This window comes from Anticarsia gemmatalis, chromosome 1 (genome assembly GCF_050436995.1).
Source record: "Anticarsia gemmatalis isolate Benzon Research Colony breed Stoneville strain chromosome 1, ilAntGemm2 primary, whole genome shotgun sequence".
NCBI classification, from domain to species: Eukaryota; Metazoa; Arthropoda; class Insecta; order Lepidoptera; family Erebidae; genus Anticarsia; species Anticarsia gemmatalis.
Genome location: NC_134745.1, coordinates 4,355,713 through 4,377,142, shown reverse-complemented (window position 1 = coordinate 4,377,142; position 21,430 = coordinate 4,355,713). Strand labels below are relative to the sequence as shown.

Here is a 21,430-nt window from a genome sequence, read left to right as displayed (position 1 = left end):
CAACATACATTTGTGTAAACAAATATGTCTTTATGTTTTATTTTCGGAGTCCATGAAAACGTCTGCTGTGAATCATTGAAGTTGTTTGTTTCATAACGATAAAGACTGAGGAAAATTGATTGTACCATGTATAGTGAACTAAATTCAAAATCTGAATTAAAACTTAATTTATTATAGTTTCTGTTTTTCTTGAAAATGAAGACTGCACGACGCCCAATAAGCCTACGTCATGAGATGCGTCCATGTTTTGGAAAATTTATTTTATTTAATGTCCTCAGTAAACAGGAAAATATCCGATAGTTTACTGTTTACAACAATAGATGAGAAAGGGAGGTAGCTTTTTAGTACTTTCTATATGAAACTCCTTTAATAAATAGCATAGAACTTAAATTGTTTGAATTATTGAATCGTATTGTCTAGTAGAAGAATAATAAAAGTCACGTACGCATGTTAGCTGCACGTGTTCCATGAACATTTTCCACGAAAAACATTGTTCTAAATTACGTACATTTGGAGTAAAGAAAATCATTCATCATTACGACACATATTCTTTTGCTATTGATATTGTAATAAGCATTTTTGAAGTCCATTCTTTTAATGATAGACATTACAAATTTGCCAAAATGGTTTCTGGACATTGGGGTAATCATAACCACAGTATTTGTGTTACATTTCCTTATATCATAATAACACTAAATTATAATTTAATTTAGTCTGAAAATATACTAAAATTTTACATTTCATTTAATATAGTACATAGAAAACTAATATTTTAACACTGTAATTGGCAGCAAATGTAAGTTTGCGCATCGGACAATAACTCCAACTAAATGTTTTTCGTAGCAGAAAACGTTTCTAGATATATTTTGTTGATCTGTGAGTTCAAAATCTGCTTACTGATAAATTGATCTTACTTAAAGAACATACTATTATACAATAATTTTCTGCACTCGTTATTCTTATAAGCTAGTATAATGTCCCAAAATTGGTATATACTTCTGTAGTATGTTCCATATTTAGCTTTATTCAAACGCATTTCCTGTGATAAATGAGTAAATGTTCCATTTCACCCCATCGTCCTCACTATTCATTATTTGAACGATTGGTAGATTCAAGGCTGTCAATACGTGGTATATATAACTACTGAAACTGCCTGGTGTCTCAGAATATTGTGCGTTTTCAATATATCAATACAAAAAATAATATTTTTTTCAATATGACGAAATTCGTTCTTCTTTTGGTGGTGGTTGCGTTTGCCTGCTGTGTTGATGGTACTTAGTTTTTATTACTTTTAAAAAATATTTCGTCAAAGTTATTGTGAGTGAATTAAATCAGTATTTCGTTTTTAACCGACTTCAAAAAAAGGAGGAGGTTCTCAATTCGACTGTATTTTTTTTCTGTTTGTTAGCTCATAAGTTTTCAAAGATCAGTGTTTGCGTAGGAAAAGTGGTGAAAGACGTAAAAGAAAGAAAAACTTCGGGTTTGGTATTTATTTTCATAGAGCAGCTTGTTAATGCTGCAGTTATAATTACAGCTGAAGATGTTTCTATGCTATTATTTAAAGAAAACACCATTCTCTCAATATGGAAGAATTTCAGATACAATACTATATGAAAAGCTTGCATTTGTTCTAATCAGTCAAATCGAATCTAACTTGTTTGTTGTGAAATCAAACAACACGCTAAAAATTGTTTGGAGTCTCTTGTTATAAAAAAAATCTATGAAAGTCTGGAAAATATTTAATAGTACAATATGTCACTAAAACACGAAAGGTCTGAAAATCCTCCGCTGTATATTTGAAGTTAGCAAAAGAAATATACTATTTTAATTGTTATTTTTTCTTTTTTCAGCGCAAGCGGGCAACTTCCCGTAAGTATTACCATATAATTCCCATTTTACTTCGAACCGGAAAAGCAGTTTTAAAACTTGTATACTGAAAATTTCATTGTTTTATTTAAATTTAAAGACTTTTAGAACAATAATAGTACTCCCTAAATGTTCCGTGTTATTTTCGTGAATATTCGTTCACCAGCGGGCTTATCACGTATCTCAGTTGACAGCTAGTGTACGTCAAATTGATGGACATTATTCAGTACATTGCTGCTTTGAAGTAACGTGCTAACCACAGTATTCTAAGGGAGAAAACAATGTACAGGGTAGTGTCTTTCAAATATTTGACAACTGAGATACGTGATAGCCCCCCAGGACTGAATTGCCACATTTGGCGCGTAGTATTATATTATGATGGTGATGGTGTCATTGAAATACAAGCAATCATATACAATCGTTTTTATGAGTCATTTTTTAATAAAATTACAATCGTAAATCTAAAGTAATTTATATTTAATATTTCAATTATTTAATCAATCCGTCTCGCATGATATTGCACTTATTTAGTGACGTTGAATTAGTTACGGGTACTGTATTATAATATTAAAGATTATAATACTTGTAAATTGTATTTCCTATATTATTACGCATGTTGTCACGGTGTCGTACATTTTGCTCGACACTGTGACGTCATTAGCCTGCATCCCGTAACTTGAACACTAGTTTAGTCGTTGATTAAAAAATCTATACTTATTCATATAAAAAAATCCCAGTTGTCACTCCGGAAAATAGAGCTATAAAGAGGTTTACTAGGAATAATCGAACTCTTATACACGCTTTAAAACAAAGTGAAGTATAGACCTGATTGGCTTTTAACAGAGCCTTGTTTCTTACGCACATAAGGAAAATATTGTTATTGATAGTAGACTGTTTTGAAAAATCTTATATGTTCTTTAGGTTCCAGAGACTGTCAGCAAACAGGTAACGACTACCCAGACAATTAAGTAATAAATAAATAAGTATCCTTGACCACACACGGTCATTTGATTTCAAACTAAGCAGAGTGGTGACTGATAAACTACAACAGGCTCAGATACTCGTGCTAATTACAAAAATATTTGTCCCGGGTGATATGTGTTTAAATAATTTTCATTATTTATTTTTTATTGTTATTATCCTATTATTTATTTATTTATCAGTTGTTACAAGTTTGTTAACTTTATGTTTGTTTACAGATTCGGCTTTTTCATGTTCCCGGTAAGTTTAAAAATATATTTATATATTTTGCACTTTTAGATGAATTTACGTAAAGTTTTTCTAAGTAAGGACGGCAAACTTTTACTTTCACATAGGATTCGCATGTATAGACACTCTTCAAGAATGTTTAAAATTAAATTAATAACAAACAATTGAAACTTTTTATTAAGAATCAAATAAAGGCAGTCTAACAGTTTTTTTTTCCTTTCCAGCAGAACATGCTGTCCCCAGACTTCGTCAAGAACATGAGAAGCGGTTCGGGAGTATCGGCCGTGTCCTCCGTGAGGTCTGACGGCAGCGGCAAAGTTGACAGGCACATGTCAGTCACCAGCAACACTGACGGAGTCGTACGTCACTTTGAATCCAACGATTAAACCACGATACAGGCCAAACTATAAATGACCATGAACGACGCAAGCTGTAGTTATGTAGTACGTAGTTATATAAAGAAAAAAAAAATACTACCGATTTTCTTATGTTTTCTTCAGTTATAGAAAGCGTATGCTTTTTTGTACCATTGTCATGTCCTTATAAATTGTCTTTTAAAGTAAAGTTTCCCAATTAATAAGTTTTACGAGCCTTTTTCCTTAAATTGAGATTACACATATAAAATTTGCATTGTTTCCCTCTTTCTAATTTATCATTATGTTATTAAAATGTTACTTTACATTTGAATAAATGTTAGCAACAAATATGAGTTTACATTTTCACCTGTTTGTTTAAATATGTTAGCTTATAGATACTGCAGATAAATTGCAGTCACCTTATCCATCGGATTGGTCGCCCGTCAACTAATTCGTTAGCAGTGAAGCTGGTTCTTAATAAAGTTATCTTTATGATAATTTGCCAATCGCTGGCTAACGATCGGTCCCACGACTGTTGTCTTATTCTTATGATCAGGTAAAACAATATTCGCGTAGGATGTTAAAAAAAACAGCATTAAATTAGTTTATTAAAATTAGAGCACTGAGATCGTTGACATTTAGTAGAACTGGTTACACGAAAAATATTATAAGCGGATTTTTGCTTATTGTAAACATTATTGTAATGTAAATTTATTGAAATTCCAATAAATGTTAGGAACAAAAAATCCACTTTACATGTTATCTTGTTTTAAAGTACCTACTTAAACGAAAAAGTAAAGTGGTCTGATTCAAAATACATTCGTGTGCATTGCGTCCATATATTGTCTTGCATCGATCCTGCGCTATCTACATTCGTATAGCTCATTCAAAATGTTGCTAATAAAGAGGTACTCTTAACCATCTAAAACAAGAAAGGTAGGGTCAGACCTACGACTAAGTACAGACTAGTATAAAAACTAAATAGCATTACTTGATGACTCAGGCATTAAGACATCTAGGAAACTTAGCAAACAACAAAATATACAATGTAAAATCAGGCTCAAGACCACACAATTTATTAGCTCCGTGCTCAAATAATTAAAAGGATTTTAGGACGAAATCCTATTATTTATTTAGGTACAAAGAAGTACACAACAAACGATAGGGAGAAAATATGGTATTTTTCCTAGGACAATATAAAAATAGTTGGTGAGAGATTGGCGACTACCTAAAATCAATCAATATTTTATTGTAACTACATTATTTTAATTTCAGAAATGCTAATTTAGCATACAATTAGGACATTAATCGATGCATAGCGCATAATTAGATTCATAATGACGTTGATAGTGCACGAGTATTATTAATAAGGAAAATTTCATTCCAAACTCCATAATTGTTCAGATCCTTTATCAATACAGGTGTTAATTTCTTCATCGTTTTGGATTGTATGCCGCTACCGAATATTTTCCGTCCATTGTCCACACGCACCCCATAACACCCCAGGATATATTTACTAAATCTATATGTATATAGAAAATATATATAATCTCTTTGCCTTGTAAAATATAAACCGCAATGCGAAGGAGTGTGAAATCACAATGTGTGTGTATACGAAACAGGCTAATCAACGTTTCGGACCACATTTTAATATTGTTTTAAATAATATTCATTAATTTCCAATTGTTTGGCAGAAAGGATATTTTCCTTTTATGTGCGAAAGTAAACCCAAACGTTTTTATATCAGAGGGCAAGATTCAATAGGAGTCGTAAAAGTAGAATAGACTAAATTTTCCTCTAATAAATACTCACATGTATATTTTCTACGAACATCTAAATCTATTCTTACCAATACTGAAAGGTCTGAAAACAAAGCGACATGACGTAATACCTATTAAGTTATGACGTGCGAGTATTGTCTAACAACACTAATTATACGTGACTACACTAAATATAGGACAGGGACGTATCTACCTACTATTATCTATTTAAAGACAGCTAATTACGTATGAAATTAAAGTAGGAGACTTCCAAAAGACTTTTACTAAGTGTATATTGAAGAGTTCACCGCTGAATATCGTCAAATCATACGATTTTAAAAGGCGCTTGGAAACATTTCTGTTTTTGTGGTTCACGATAAAGTGATGCGAACAACATGAGGTTTTCAAACTTTACTTATTTAAAACATTAAGGTCGGTTTTTTTGGAGGTGTAGGCTGGAATAAATCCACCTTTCGCTCTTTAGTCAAGTTTAACATGTTAGTCCAATGTTATATAGATGACGCAGCATTAGGTATATCGGGCAACTAAGTGAACTTCGGGCTGCTATTGAGTGTAACAAAACAGAATAGCACTACTCCCGCCCCGGGAACCGAGCCCCAGACTTCATGATCAGCAGTTAATACACGACCACTTAGACCACAGGGACTAAGAGGCTAATAAAAAAATTGTGACATTACAATGTAATGTTCTAGCATCTAGATTGTCATCTTTGTCAAGATCGAGAGACTTCGTTATATTGCTGAATTGATACGTAATTTAATGCCAATTCATTTTATTTTTGAAGTTTGCCTAATTTAAACTTAAGTTATGATCAATAAATATATTATAACCAATTAAGACATACATAAACTCAAGCATTTTTATTAAAATTGCAAAATCTAAATTTATTTTATAATTAGCAGTATATCACCATATTATAATGTTGGACTTTTATTTCCTTTTTCTTGTAAGTATCATGCATTATTGTCAGTTTTCCTGTGACCTTACTGATGGTAATTATAGATAAACTTTTCATTTGTTTTTCCTTCATAAACATAAGTGATAGATTAATAGGGAAACGTGTGTTGTTAGTTCATCACCTTTTTATCTGCATTGTAGGAAACGATTATCTTGTGAACTTCTGTGAACTATCCATTTCCCCATTTTCTGACTAACGATTGAACTAAATAGATGTAAATAATAATAATACATATTAGTAAGTAACCGACTAGTGAAATGAAGACATGCGGTGATTTAGGATATTCCTAAAACCAAAGACACATCATACCAAAACTTCGATTTTATTTTTGAACACGACATGAAACAGATATTTGAGTGAAAAACCGATCAAATGAAATTAACAAATTATGGCCAAATAATAAAAAATATAAAAATCTCAATACTACGAGGATAAAAACTCATATTATTTTGTTACAAAATTGTTTGAAATGTTACCACCCTGCACTTAGTCAAGTCTAAATTTTAGTCCTGCATATCACCATAGTTACCTTTGTGCCTATCTAGAGGAAAGGTATTGAGTGACCTCTGATTTCCATGTTGAAAGCTGAAATACAGTAACAATGAATTACTCTATATGTTTTGACACTTTTAATGGAGGTGGAAAGTTTTATCTGTCTGAAATAGGTAAAAATCAGATTAACGTATACAAGAGTTTAGGCTACATTTGTCAGATTTAGTTAGCGTGTTACAGATGATTTATATTACAAGGAATCTGTTAAACAGAATGTTTATTGAAATATTATAAGGTCCACGAGCAAAAAGTATTCACTCTGAAGCGAATGTCATTGTACTTAGCAGGATTGGAGGTGAGACGCGCATGACATACTAAATATTTTAATTAGGTATTTAGCCTTATTTACTTTACCTGAATGACAATGTTCTTACTCATTTTGTGCTTAAAAAACTTTTATTAATATTTGGCTTAGATATTAAATAGTTTTATTTTTCTTTGAACGATTTGTTCCTATTAAAGTTTTAGTGTATAATTTTATTATTACATCTATAAATATTTAACGATTCATTGTCAATAATAATTTTGACTTTTTAATGACTTTAAATAGATTTATAAATAGGATGATCGCCAGAATCTACCATTACTGTATGCGTTGTGTTGTGGGATCGATTTCCATCTATTTCGAAAATTAGTAATTACGGTACCCTTGTTAGTTTGCGCTTTTAGCTAGTTGAGGAGCTTTATTTAGATAAAATAAGTATTAGTATACATTTCTTGCAAAAAATATGGTTAGTTTATTATACTAACCGAGACAAAAATCTAGGCAAAAACATATAAAAGATTTTCTGTTTTCTCTCTGTCTCAATGGTTCAAAAGAATATGAATTAAAATAATTAAAAATAATTAAATTTGATATCATTGTAATTAAAATAGTGCTGATATTTATAGTAAGTAACCAATAATAATCAATTATTTTATAATTATTGAGCTCCTGTGAAAATTAGTCACAGATATGAAAATAATTTTAATTTAATAATTAACTATTTTAAAAAACACTTCAACCAACCTGAGAAGTGGACCAGGGACACTGTAGTCATTTTTGATATCACAGATGATAATCAGCCAGATTTGGACAATTCTTACTTAGTTCGTTCAATACATAGGTACACTATAGTACAGTTAATAGCCGCATGCAAAATTCTGAACATCAGTAACCTGTACGAGTGAGCAACTAGCAATGGCATACTTAATACAACTACTTTATTTTAGAACCTAGATTATACTTACTTAGATAAAACGTACATGCCAGGGCTCTCTATGAATAATGTCCTTCTTACCGATATTCGGGTACGGCGGCGGCGGTCAGTTTCATTAAAACTAGCCAACTGTGCAGGACCTTGTCTATACTGTCCAATTGTGTGCACAATACGCAGGTACTCTCTCTATTCCTTATTAACTCTCATAGCTGGGTGGAACGAATGACCGACGCTCTCCTCTTCTTCCTCAGTAGAGAGTAGTGTCAAAACTGTTAAAGTCGCCCTAAGGCCTTTGACGTGGCTTAACGATTGTAATCTTAATAGACAACAACCGGGACCGACTTTTTTTACATACCCTCCGAAGCACGGAGACGCCCCCTTTTCAAATACCACTATGCGGTCACCCATCAATGGAATGTCCAAGCGTTGCTTAACCCACAAATCGTTTTACCTACCGGTGAGCACAACTGGCTATGGGCGCCTTATCGTTCTCTACTAAGTTGGCAGACTATAGACTGTGGGTAGAGTCCGTTACGATAGAAAAAGATACCTACAAGCTTCTGTACGAGGTAAACGTTATATAACAATCGAGTGTTAAAAACATTCTCTGTTATTTATTGGGCCGGTTTGAGTTTTTTTCTTTTCTATGTAAAAAGGTCCAAAAATGCTGTATCCATTAAGGAAATACCCAACATAAAAATAGGTCGAACAGAATAATACTATTGTGTTGATAATTTGATAGGTATTTTGACAGATATCATTAGAATTAATGGATAATATAATAGTTGTACGAATTGATGAATCTTTTTTGGATTTTGCATAGAATGTAAAGAATTTAGCCGTGAATATAACATCTATCATGAGATTTATTAGTAACTATTTTTAGGATTTATTTTGCTTACAAGGATGAGATTCACATTAAACTTTTATGGGACTAGCTTCTGTCTGCAACTTTGTCTGCGTAAAAAGATTTCCCCGTAGCTGTGTTCCAAATGTCATCGAAATCACTCCGTAGGTTTAATGAGGAAAAATAACAACCTCCATACTCCATTCTTCTTTAGTTAGGGGTAAGAATAGACAGGGAGAACAATAAATTGTAGTGTGAAATGGTTGGTAAATGATATATACTAGCTATAAATTATGACCTTAAAACCTATTGAGTTGCAATCTTGAGTTTGTTTGGAGTAAGTTATATTAGGGGATAAAATTACCGACACATTTAATGTCCAAGTGCATTACTCTGAAGTTAGGCATCGACTAAATCTAAATCAAGAGAATCAACAATAAATTATCACATTTACATAAACAACTCTATATTTACTTGTTTTCGTTTTTGTGACACTAAACAACTTCTGTACAAAGAAACATTTAGCATATAATTGAGAAAACCCATACGACATCGACCATAAAATCTAAATAAGTAGGTAGTGGAATACAAACAACAAAACGAACCCTTGGATGTGTACAATAATACCCTATCACATATGTGAACATATAATGTATAGATGGAAATATAGCGAACGATAAAAGCCTTGATATCGCTCCCGATGTCGGCATATAGTCGCGTCTATTCACAACGAACACACGTGTTCACGTAAAACTCGTTAATTCGTATTCGTATCTACATTAAAATGGCAAAAATCGCCTTATCGTTGGTTCTAGTGGTTTTAGCAGTTACCGTCCAAGGTAAGCCACCAAATTATTCTTACATAAATACGATAAAAATACATAAATTTTATCACTCATCATATGTTGTAAAATTACCTAATTCTATTTAGCATAGTTTAACAACATTTGTCTGTTAATTATTGTTAAGAACCTGTTGAATTCGTGACGAGTAATCATCTTGTAAAAAATGCATAATTTATTGGTGATATTTAAAATCGAATGCGGAAGTTATGTCAAGAAAATGCGCGTTGTTGACGAAATTTGTAAGGTTTCGTGTAAATAATGTTTGAACATAATACATGCGTCTACAAGTAAGTACTAAAAATATATTGATGTTTTGAATAAAATAAACCGATCTAGTAAAATGTACTTTTAAATTATCAATAGCATTCGAATCTTACAGAATTTTCTTAGAAGGATTTACTTAAATATTACAAAATATATCATAAAAAATACTACAGCCATAAATCTCAATTTTGATAAAGTTACTACTAACACTAAATGTTTCTAGAAATGCAATAAAAATTGCATAAAGTTTGTTTACAAGAGGCGCACGCAAGTATAATTGGAAATTAAAGGTGTAAAGTCAATTAGCGATTTGTTTTCAATTACCTCCCGTCTTGCACTGTCGCACAGCAAGATATAATAGCCCTTTTGTTTAGCTCACGAATACAATACTATCCGAAGTCGATACTTACGCATTTTTTACTATTTTACTTGAAACACGCACTAAGAATAGTTTTTGTCGATCAATCACAACTCATCGTAAACTTCACGGTAACTCTTTTCAAATTGTCAACTCGTAATTATTTGAAGCCAATTAACAAATAAAAACCTGCCTTTTTCGCGTCCTCGAATTCGTTTATGAGTAATTACATACATACATAATATCACGCATGTTATACTCAAAGGCTTAGGCAGAGGTGTATTAAATACCCCCCACGTTTCGTAACAATGTTTGTATGTTAATTCGAATATAAATTAGAAAAGGCCCCTAAATAGCACTTTGTCCGATCCGGGAATCGTAACTGAGACTTCGTGATCAGCAATTAGATACACCACCGACCACCACAAACGCAGTCTTGTCTAGTCTTGAGTAAATTAATGTAGTTATTTTGTTGTTTTGCAAGTCTTTACTAATAGTTCTAGAATCTAGACTTAACCCAGGAAGTGAATATAATCGACTACAATACAAAAGAAGTCTTCAATTTAATATTGCGAAATATTTGCCAATTTTTGTAATTCTACTTAATATCTTAGTATGGTGGCGATGTCTAGAAAAACCTGTTAATTGCGTCTAATGTTCAGTATGTTTTGAAAAGTTAATTAGCGTATTATGAAACGCTAATACATTCGTAATAGGTAATTCGTTTCGGGTGTAAGTACTTTAAGGTACGATTTTTTTCTATTACAGAATTCTCCATTATAGAAAATATTAAAGTACATTACTTTAGTCCTTAGTATAATAACAGAATATGGTGATTTTTCCTTGGAATGCGTGTAAGAAACTGATATCCTACGTTTTAACACCCGGTCATAATATTGGCGTATCTAATATTGTGGATCTAGTTAACAATAAAGGCAAAATTTATATAGAATCTTTCCGTATATTATCTATATATTAACCATGTATTGGCAGTCAGATCGAGTTAAACTAGTGACTTGTAGTGATACAAATATTATTCTTGCTATATGTCAACATAATTATTATTATACTGTTGTTTAATGCTTACTGTCGATATCGATTCGACTTCATAGATGACGACGTTTGCAATCGTTTTCTGGATTCACATTAAATACCACGATACAGAGAAAATGTCGAAATCAGCAAATCAGCTACTTTTGAAAAGCACATTTAAGTACCTACAGAATTACGACATAGTGACGTCACTATTCCGTATTTACGTTGGGATTAAATGCGTGCCTAAAATAATATCTCTGTCTGTAATAATTTTGATATCAGCAAAGAAAAAAAAACACATGAGAAACTTAACATTTGGGATGATACTTTTACGAGTAAAAGTTTAATAATTTTTAGTTAACCCAGTCAACTGCTCAAGTAGAATTTCAGTCGTACGAATATCAATACCTATACGTTGCAGGCCTAAACATCTTAACTGAGTCAATGCCATAAAGGACAATATTTTCCCGAAATAGTTCAATCTTGGATCAGAAAGATATAAATGCATAAGACGGAATTAATTATTTACTACAACGGTAATGAACTTGTTAGGAGGCCAGCGACATCCGGCGACCATGACAGTCGTATGTGATTTATTCTAACAAGAATGTCATGTGCAATTCTCACCATATTTATGAAAATAACCTCCATTTACTACAAGCATACGACTGTAGTTTTGCAATGTATTTAAGCGGTTTGTAAGTTTGACGTTTAAGACTGTGCGTAAAAAGTGACTCTACAATATGTATTATTTTCGAAATGTAGAAAAAATATGAAAGCCTTTCAAGGCACTGCGCTATCGTGTTTGGTTGGTAGTCAAATTTTTAAATGAGTGTGAAAGAAGAAATTTATAGAATATAACTTATTTCGATTATTTCTTATAAAACACTAATAATATGCAAATATGCATGAACGGTTATTTCTTTATTCGTTTTCTTAATACGATCTAGATAGCTGCTAAAATTAGAACAGAAATGAGTGCAAAAAAGACTTAATAGACTTAAGATAAATATCAGAGATTGGATAAGTGCTAAATGTAAAAAGTATATAACACATTATTTAGGTCAAAAAGTAACTTCTGTAGGTCAAATGCACACGTACGATTATGACAAAGCTACTATCGAAATAATTCGCGGCAGGTTTTGAAGGTAAAGCCCGTGAGAAAGGACTTACAAGAAACTCTAGGTTTCTTATCTTAAAAATATAATAGAAGAATCTTCACAATATAGCATTATAAACAGATTTTAAATATGAATATTTACATACGTAGTTTTATGGCACATGGCCCTCAAATTTATTACGCACTGAAAACTCAAAATTCAACCCGTTCTCGTCTCCAAATGCGTCATAACTGTATTGAATTTACCTCATGCGTGAGAGAATAAATAAAAATTTAATAACCGGATGTCTAGCATGATTCGTAGATATCAAAACAATAATAAAGACTAGTAAAATGACTAAATACAAAAATCCCGGTAATTATTTTCAATTCAAAAAATATTGCATGCAGTTTGTAAAAACTTTATTTCAGAATAATCTTTTTTTTACATATTGTTTATTCAGTGAATAATGGTATAATCTTCAGTCAATGATCTTATCCGTTCTAATTACCAAATAACTATAATATTGCTATTATTCTACTTTAAGAGTTACATCAATCAAATAATATAGGGCCACACACTAAATAACATATAGGGAAGAGATAACAAATTAAATAAGTAGAAATTAATTTCATGAAAATCGGTCATCAAGAATGAACTATAAATCAATACAGATCTTCTTTTATCATGCATACCTAATCATTCTCGTAGCAACATATTTAAATTCTTTCAATCAGTGTTATTTTAAAAATACGACTGTTTTATTTTCTTTTTATTGATAACAGTTTAGTGGCGCCTGAATTCAATTTAGTTCGAGACAAATTAACATAATAAAAAAACAAAGGCGTCTACATTCCTGTCTACAACATTGTGACCACATAAATTTAGAAAAAAAATATGTAAAATATATAATAATTTTCAATAATATTGTTTACTACAATAGTGGGATTAACCAATTTGGTCTATAATATAGAAATTAACATATTATTATCGTACGCAATACGTATGGCGTTTTCTAATAAAATTGAATATTTGAATATAAATTGTACAAGAATTCGAGTTCTTTTTACGATATAATAGAGATGTTAATGTCGGGTTACGGATATTGTTTAGTGAATTATTTCACACCTTACCAGCCTCGGTAATAAATTTTAAATTGGTTTGTTTATGCTATTGAAAATGTGGCCAAATAATAGTTTTATACCTATAACTATCTGACGATAAAGAGTCTCTCTACTCATGTTGTACATACTAAGGTATCTTTGATCCAGAAACTATATCAGACGTTGAACCTTTGCCTTATTTAAATCTGAATGATTATTTATAGGGACTGGTGCTTTGATGAATGTAAAGAAAGTAATTTGCACAGCTACTAAACAAATGGTTATAAACGGTTTATGAAAAATCTGACAAATGTTTACAAAATGGGCCAAGACTATATTTACTTTTAGGGCAATTGCAAACTACTACTTTATCTTTTAAATAAATTATTTTTAGTATCATTATCATAAACAAGAGTATAAAGTTACATATTAAAAGCATCTGGAATCTAGATAAACACTGTATATTTTTTTGTGTCATTTAAACGGTTGTTATTATATCAGTGCACATAAATACTGCATTTTATTATTATAAAAACCCATGTAATAGAGAATTGTAATAGGTATGCAATTAACTTATCATCACATTGTACAAATAGAGCATATAAAGTTACCTATTTATTACAAATAAATTGCAATACATATTTTTTTCAATAATAAGTAAATATTTAAAATTGTTAATATTCACGACTTAGGTACAAAGTATCTACTAAAATTATATGGAACTCAATCATGGGTATTGCTAAGTCCAATATGGGTACACTAGCGTGGGTCCACGAAATTGATCGTGTTTAAGGTTTATTGGGATATCGAGGTATCCGATAAAGAGGATCCTAGGTACTAATCTATACAAAATACTACATATTATTTGTATACCCAATAACTCAGTAGACAGATTTGACGTCCATCCTTAGAATAGAGAAGGAGAGACGAATAAGTTTTTAACGTTGTAGAATTCTTAAAATAATATTCCCCTTTTCGAGCAATATGTTTTAAGCGTTAACCTCAGATTCAACATTCCACAATTCGTTTATTTGTCAGATTCTTTTAAAAGGCCAGTTGAGTGACTGCGATGTGTAAATTGACTGTGATGCAAATATACTTCATATGTACGAGAACATGTAGTTCCGTATTTATTGATATATTATCAACGAGCTCCTAATCAATAAATCACTTGGTAAACTCCATTTTTATTGGTCTATGTTTAAAGTCAATAACATTGGCCATAATTGAGATTTCTCAAACAGGATGTGACATATGAATACGAGCTGATGACCTCTTTAGGATTAAAGTGGAGTCATATAATTTTAAAGTCACGAGATAGTTTTAGTTGACTTCTCTACTACATGTAATTTGAAAAAGGAAAATGTTAGTAAAATTAATCTGCCTCTGTGGCTCGATCGGTAGTGTATCTCACTGCTGATCACGAGGGGCATAATTACCAGGTCGGGCAAAGTCCTGTGGTATTTTGTTATTCAAATAAAAATAAATAAATATTAACCCATTAATGTCCCACTGCTGGGCAAGGGTCTCCTCCCGTAATAAGGAAGGGGTTAGGCCTTGAGTCCACCACGCTGGCTAAGTGCGGGTTGGGGACTTTGCATGCCCTCAATAAATGTATTAAACAAATTTTAGGCATGGCAAATTTCCTCACGATGTTTTCCTTCCCCGTTAGAGCAAGTGATAATTATTACTGATACACACATAACTTCGAAAAGTCATTTGTGTGTTGCCTCGGGTTCGAACCTGCAACCACTTGCGTGGGAGATGATATTCATATTAGAATATTTCAAGAGTTCGGTAACGTGCCTAGTAAATGACACGAGGCGTCCCTAGTTACGTGGGACTAACATTGTTAATGGCGAAACGTCTATTTCATACGCCTCTGCCTACATATTCGGGTATTACAGGCGTGAAATCATGTATATATGAACGTGTGTAGTTTATTATTCTCCTATGATTTAATGCGGATTGAATGCCACCCGGATGTAATTTTTATGTGACATAAAGTTATACACTGTAAGTTAATTGAAGGAAAACTATTTATAATAACTCTACTTCATTGTCAAGTCAAACGATACGATCTTTTATTATCCTGTAATTATTGTAAACACTTAGTTGTAACAATTATTATTTTATTCATACCTATTATCCGACAATTTAATTGAGAATATTTCTTTGTATTTCCAAAATTAAGTAGATTTGTCAGACGGGCCACCAACCAGTTCGTCAGGTTATCTTTATATATATAATTCTTCTGTAAGTGTGTATGTCACTGAACTTCTCTTAAACGACTGGACCGATTTTGATGAAATTTTTTGTGTGTGTTCAAGGGGATCATAGAATGGTTTAGATTCACAATTTTGTCCGCTGGACAATGTTTTTTTAATTAATTTTTACAAATTAAAGACGTGTAGACAGGACAACGTCTGTCGGGTCCGCTAGTAGATGTTATAAATTTTGAATTTTGTATGCCTCCGTAAGTCGCGAATCTGCAAACAACATTCTGTACTAAGTTGATGGTCTATGAGCTTTAAACCTTTAACTGAACATTTTTTTAACCCACAGACTATCCAATGAACAACTGTTTGGTATAAACTTAATTAATTTAAGATAAATTGGTGTTTCAGCTCGTCCTTCGACATACGATGACATCGTAGAAGCTGCGAAGGCTGGCAACTGGGATCAAGTACAAGCATTGTAAGTGATGATGCATCTATTCCAAATCCTATGATTTTTGAGAAATGTTAAAGTACTTTTGACTGGTCAATAGTAGTTTTGATTGGTTAAGAGTTTTGACTGCAACATTAATAAGATTCTAACTAACGATATCACTACGCATAGATAAGTCTCAGTTAGCTTAACAGCTGGAAGTTTGACTGACTTTTTTCTAATATGAAATGTGAATACATCGATGTAATTTTATTTTGATTGGAATTAAAACATAACTTTGTCTCGTTACAGTATAAACGGAAATCTGGCAGAACAGAATTCAGCGTGGAAGGTGAGTTTAATAAATTTCACAAAAGTTTTAAAATTGATTTGACACTTTCTTAGAATAATGTACTATCATTTTTTTTATCAAAGTGACCCTTATCAGATACATCATCCGATTAAAGGTAAACCCAATGACCCTTATAGATAATACTCATCATCCTGCAAAGAAAACCAAAGAAAAAACATTCTTGTCAAACGGTTATTAACAAGATATCTTTATTATATTTCAGCCCGTGTCCTTCAACAGTGTTCGTAGCCTGAAGCCTCCTCAGGGTGGCCAGGTGTACGGAGAAGCCGAGTATACTTTCCAGTCCTCATCCGACTTCAACGGACAGAAGACGCACGAGAGCGGCGGCCACAAAGTCGTCAACAACAATGGAAAAGTCAAAGAATTCGATTTCAAGCCCACAGGATTTCCCTTTTAGATTTTAAATTAAGTCATTGTTTCATATTCAGTGCAGTAATTACGTATTAATTGAGAATTAATTTTGGTTGGTACGATTGGCAATCAATTATCTGTACTCCTGGTACCCTGTTGACCATAAAATGGTAACCATAAAATTAGGAGAATGTCCAATCTATGTTGGATCTTATCTTTTGTTCTGAAGTTGTTCCATGGTGATTATGGAAAATTAAAAAAATATGTTACTCCATGATGCATAATTGTATAAAATATGTTACGAAACATCACGTTAATGGTTATTTTATTGCACAGAATATGAAACGATATATTTTATAGATCTAAGTTAAGGCATAATAACTCATTGTAAAGATAAATTAGTTGGACTGAAAGAAAATGATAGAAGAAAATTTTGTTTGCGGAAGCGACCTCGCACTTAAGCTTTGATATTGATAGTGAAATTGTATTCTGTAGCTACAAAGACACTAATGGATTTGCTTAGGACAAAGTTGATAGTTGAAAGCATGACTTGCAAATACAGTCAATGCTATGCTTAATAATGTTAGCTTGGCATTGAAACCGGAAAATCTTTGTGAGCCAAACACATATTCGGGCAAGCATTATTCGGTCCAGCTGTAAAATCGAATATAATATTGATAAATGTTCGGGAAAAAAGGCCCTCAACATTACTGCGCCCAAATTAAAGCCGAGTTGTCACGATCGGGACCGAATAGGCTAAGACCTAAAGAAGAGTTGTAGCTAATTGTTTCGAGTCGGTTTTGTTGTTCGATAAATACTGCCGAACCGACAGTGCCGGCCCGAATATGTGTTTAACAAGTCTAACACGTAGATATTTGATATTCGTATGAGATAGACATAAATTATGGTTTGACTCTAGCTAGTCTCATGGTGTCCTATGGGGCATCTGCCTTCCTATTTTTCGTCTCAGTATCTTGTCGAGTGGCATTAAAGGCAATGGGACTTCTAAAAACATCAAAAGGAGGTATCAGTAGTGTTTTATGTTTGGGTAACTATCAACAAATAATTATTTCGAGTTATGTATGTCACAAATTATATAAACAAATAAAACATATATTATCACTTCTTACAAGGCCCGTTGAAAATGGATAAGCATCCAAAAAAAATTGTCTTGCCAGCTTTTTCTATTGACTTAGAAAAGAAGGAGGTCTAATATATTTACAATTGATACTTATTGAATGAAATATAATAATATGCATAGAGCATCAAAATGACTCAGTAATAGTTTTTGGTATTTAGGTAGTATAAATCGTATGTTTGTAATTCTAAATTTTCTTTTAGTTAAATAGCTAACATGAGATTAAAGTCGGTGATATTCTGTGATTATTATTGTAATTATATTAATGTTAATAAATTAAATTTTAAATGTAATTCTGTTTATTTCGACTACGGTGCCTGATATAATAGTTATAGCAACCAAACGACAAACTACATAAATAGTATAATATACACAAGTACACGATTTAAAGCCTCAGCAGATAGTAGCAAGATTTTTGTAGGTGTTAAACATCGTAACAAAAATCCCAAATCGCACATTTTTAGCTATTACTTATTTGGGCCTTATTTTTATGTAATATATGAAAAAAAGCCTTTTAAGTTTATTTTAAGGCATACAAGAAAAAAATATTTCAAACCGTATGTATAAAAAAATATAGCGTATCGGACCCAATATTTTCGTGCAGCGGCGCCGATATGACCACTAACAAACAAACACTAAGTTTTTTCTTAAAATTTTCCTAGTATTAAACATACTTAGTATAAACATTTGGATGTATCCGGCCGGCGCCCTACGCAAGTGGTAATAAAACTCTACTAGGTACCTACTTTAAGTTAATCGTGAGGCACGATTATATTAATTATACGTCTGTTTGTAAAATGAAGGAAGGTACGTCTGCAGGAACTAACTTAGGTTATGTGTTGTTGTTTAATATGATAAAAAAACTCTTTTGACGTGTTTGAAGATGTACTAGTTTTTGAAACCCGACAGAGCTCGATGTGACTTAATAGTATTTATTTATAATAACATTAATGAAAATCTAGATCAAAGGAATATAAAGGGGTATATCAAGAAACTCGGGAACTCGCGAAAATTCCGTTGTAAAGGTACCTTCTCAGTAATAGAAAAAGTATAGAAAATTTATCAACACCCTAGCGCATTTTTGCAGTTCTAATAGATGTCAAGTAACTCTTAAAGTTAAATGCAGACAATTACAATCGTACCATAAATAGGAAGATTCTATAAATTAACCAGAAAATCATATTTTTAAAACAGGTTTAACTGCATAAACGTAACGCCATCTATCGATAAAACTTGACAACAGTATCTAGATATATTTTACAATCTACTTTTCGATATCGGCCTACAGTCTCACCCCTCTGACCTTATGCCGCGCATGTAACCTTGACCCATGAGATAAAAGATGGTCACTTTATGCATTTGTATGATAATCTCCGCGATTCGTATCGATCTTATTAATTCAATATTCGAGCATGCTAGTAGATTATATTGTGTAATGAATTGTGTTATAACAAACTATTATAACTGTTATTTTAATTATTAAATAATATAGCATTGAGTTTTACAACCAGCGAGATAATTTTTTATCACATTCAACTATCTATAAATTTTGTATGAAGAACTGACCAGGGCCCTAGTTTATTTTGCAAGAACAATTTTTTAGTGGTCGCTAATGGGGAGTTTCGACTGGAGAAAAACCACGGCGCAGGTCCTTCCGAGTAGTGGATGGTTAAATCCCTTATTCGATTCCCAAATCAGGCGAATTGCTAAACCTCTACCAACTATTATACCAACTTTCATACAGGGTCTCCGGGTCATCTACCTTATACCCAAATCTAAAAAACTTATGCATACTTTGAAAAGTTTCAAGAAGTTAAAACAAAAAGACTCAAGTTCAAGGAAATTATTAATTTCAAGTCAATGCTCTTTTGCACTAATCAATGGTAATGACCGATTAATCAATGCAATAGGCCAGCTGATTGTCAACCGATATAACTAGCGAACAATAGCTGCAACTCCATAAAATCGTACATAATGTTGTATGTATGTAAACGCATGACATAATGGAATCGTGACGTCATGCGACACAAGTTAAAAACCAAGCAAAGAAGATTTAAGCTTTTAATATAGAGTCCTTTAGTAAAATTCTCCTCAGTTTGTACTAGCGAGTATCGAGAATAACCGAATATAAAGTAGTAACATTCCAATAGCACTTTGTCCGGCCTGGGAATCGAAATCGCACCTTGTGGTTAAAAGTCGGATACTCTACCGACCTGCCACAGAGGCAGTCGCAGTTGTTGACATTCGTTCTAAAACTCGATCATAAGAATAGTTTACTAGAGTATTAACCTGGTTTTAAAAGTTAATATCCCGTAACTGAATACCGTGACCGCTACCATAGTACGCACAGGATGTAAGCGCCCATATTTCTTCAACACAAAAACAATTTACATACTCGGACATAAGCTTGTTATTTATTTTAACAACATTTTTTTCGTATAAACCACACCTTCGGTTATTAATTTTAATGATGCATAGAGTACTTCAAACTACTTGTTATATTTAATTGTGAATTGAAGATTAAAAATCACTCCTAGATTATCATGGTTGTTAATTGATAGCTTAGTTGCCAAACTGAACTCTACAGTGTATTTTGCTATCAATTGTGCAAGCTACAGGTTAGGTTACTATGGCTATGGTCGCAAGCTGGCTCTGTTAGTATTCGAAGGTATATGTATGATCAAGTTAAATCCCATTGGGTATAAGGTTTTCTCCTATTTTAGCAAGATAAAGTTCAGACGGTAAACTAATTTTATCAACAAGTTGAATATTATCCAAAGAAAGGAAACTTTAAGTTACCGTTAGAATTTCTCATGATCTTACTCATAGTCCCGTCTGAGCCTCCTGTCCCTATATGTAAATAAATGTCATTATACTAGCCTTTTATTCTATAGAAAGTTATTAGTCACAACAATATAAAATGGTGTGTGGTTTGATCATAGCTATGACTACGACATGCTATTTAGGTTCTACTAGAATACACTGTTTGGGATTCTTTCGAATGGTGTAAAAGTCAAGATGGATGACATTACCTTAAATTAATTAAAGGAACATCCTACTTCAAGCTTTTTCTAGCGCTTATAATGTTTAAATTTTTCTACATAGGTCTGTTTTTTTCTTTTTTCTGCGGAGTACGGAAGCCGATTCACCAGGATATCAAATAGACGCGCATTTCGGAAATCATGACTCAATTACAAAGAACAGCGACAAAATAAAATGGTCGAACGATTGTTCTTCAAATACGTACATAACTATTTAAATAGAATGTCTATTGAAATGTAAATGTACTGCGAACATCCTCAAGTACTGAGGTACCTGGGTAAATAATAGTTGGAGGTTAGAGCCCTACAAGGAGTGCTAGTTGCAACATCAATGATCCCGGATGTTTACATCTAAAAGATTGTGGATCTCTTGTTATGCGTAAGCCTTTTGACACAGCTAATAAC

General features: G+C 32.3%; 1 protein-coding gene across 1 annotated transcript; it reads left to right on the top strand.

Annotated features, from left to right (window-relative positions):
* The first annotated feature begins 9,454 nt into the window (after positions 1-9,454).
* LOC142972505 (uncharacterized) lies at positions 9,455-18,277 on the top strand. The gene is made up of 4 exons (XM_076113708.1): positions 9,455-9,607; positions 16,101-16,170; positions 16,435-16,474; positions 16,698-18,277. The coding sequence occupies exons 1-4, from the start codon at positions 9,553-9,555 to the stop codon at positions 16,890-16,892; spliced, it is 360 nt and encodes a 119-aa protein (XP_075969823.1). The 5' UTR covers positions 9,455-9,552; the 3' UTR covers positions 16,893-18,277.
* The last annotated feature ends 3,153 nt before the right edge of the window (positions 18,278-21,430 follow it).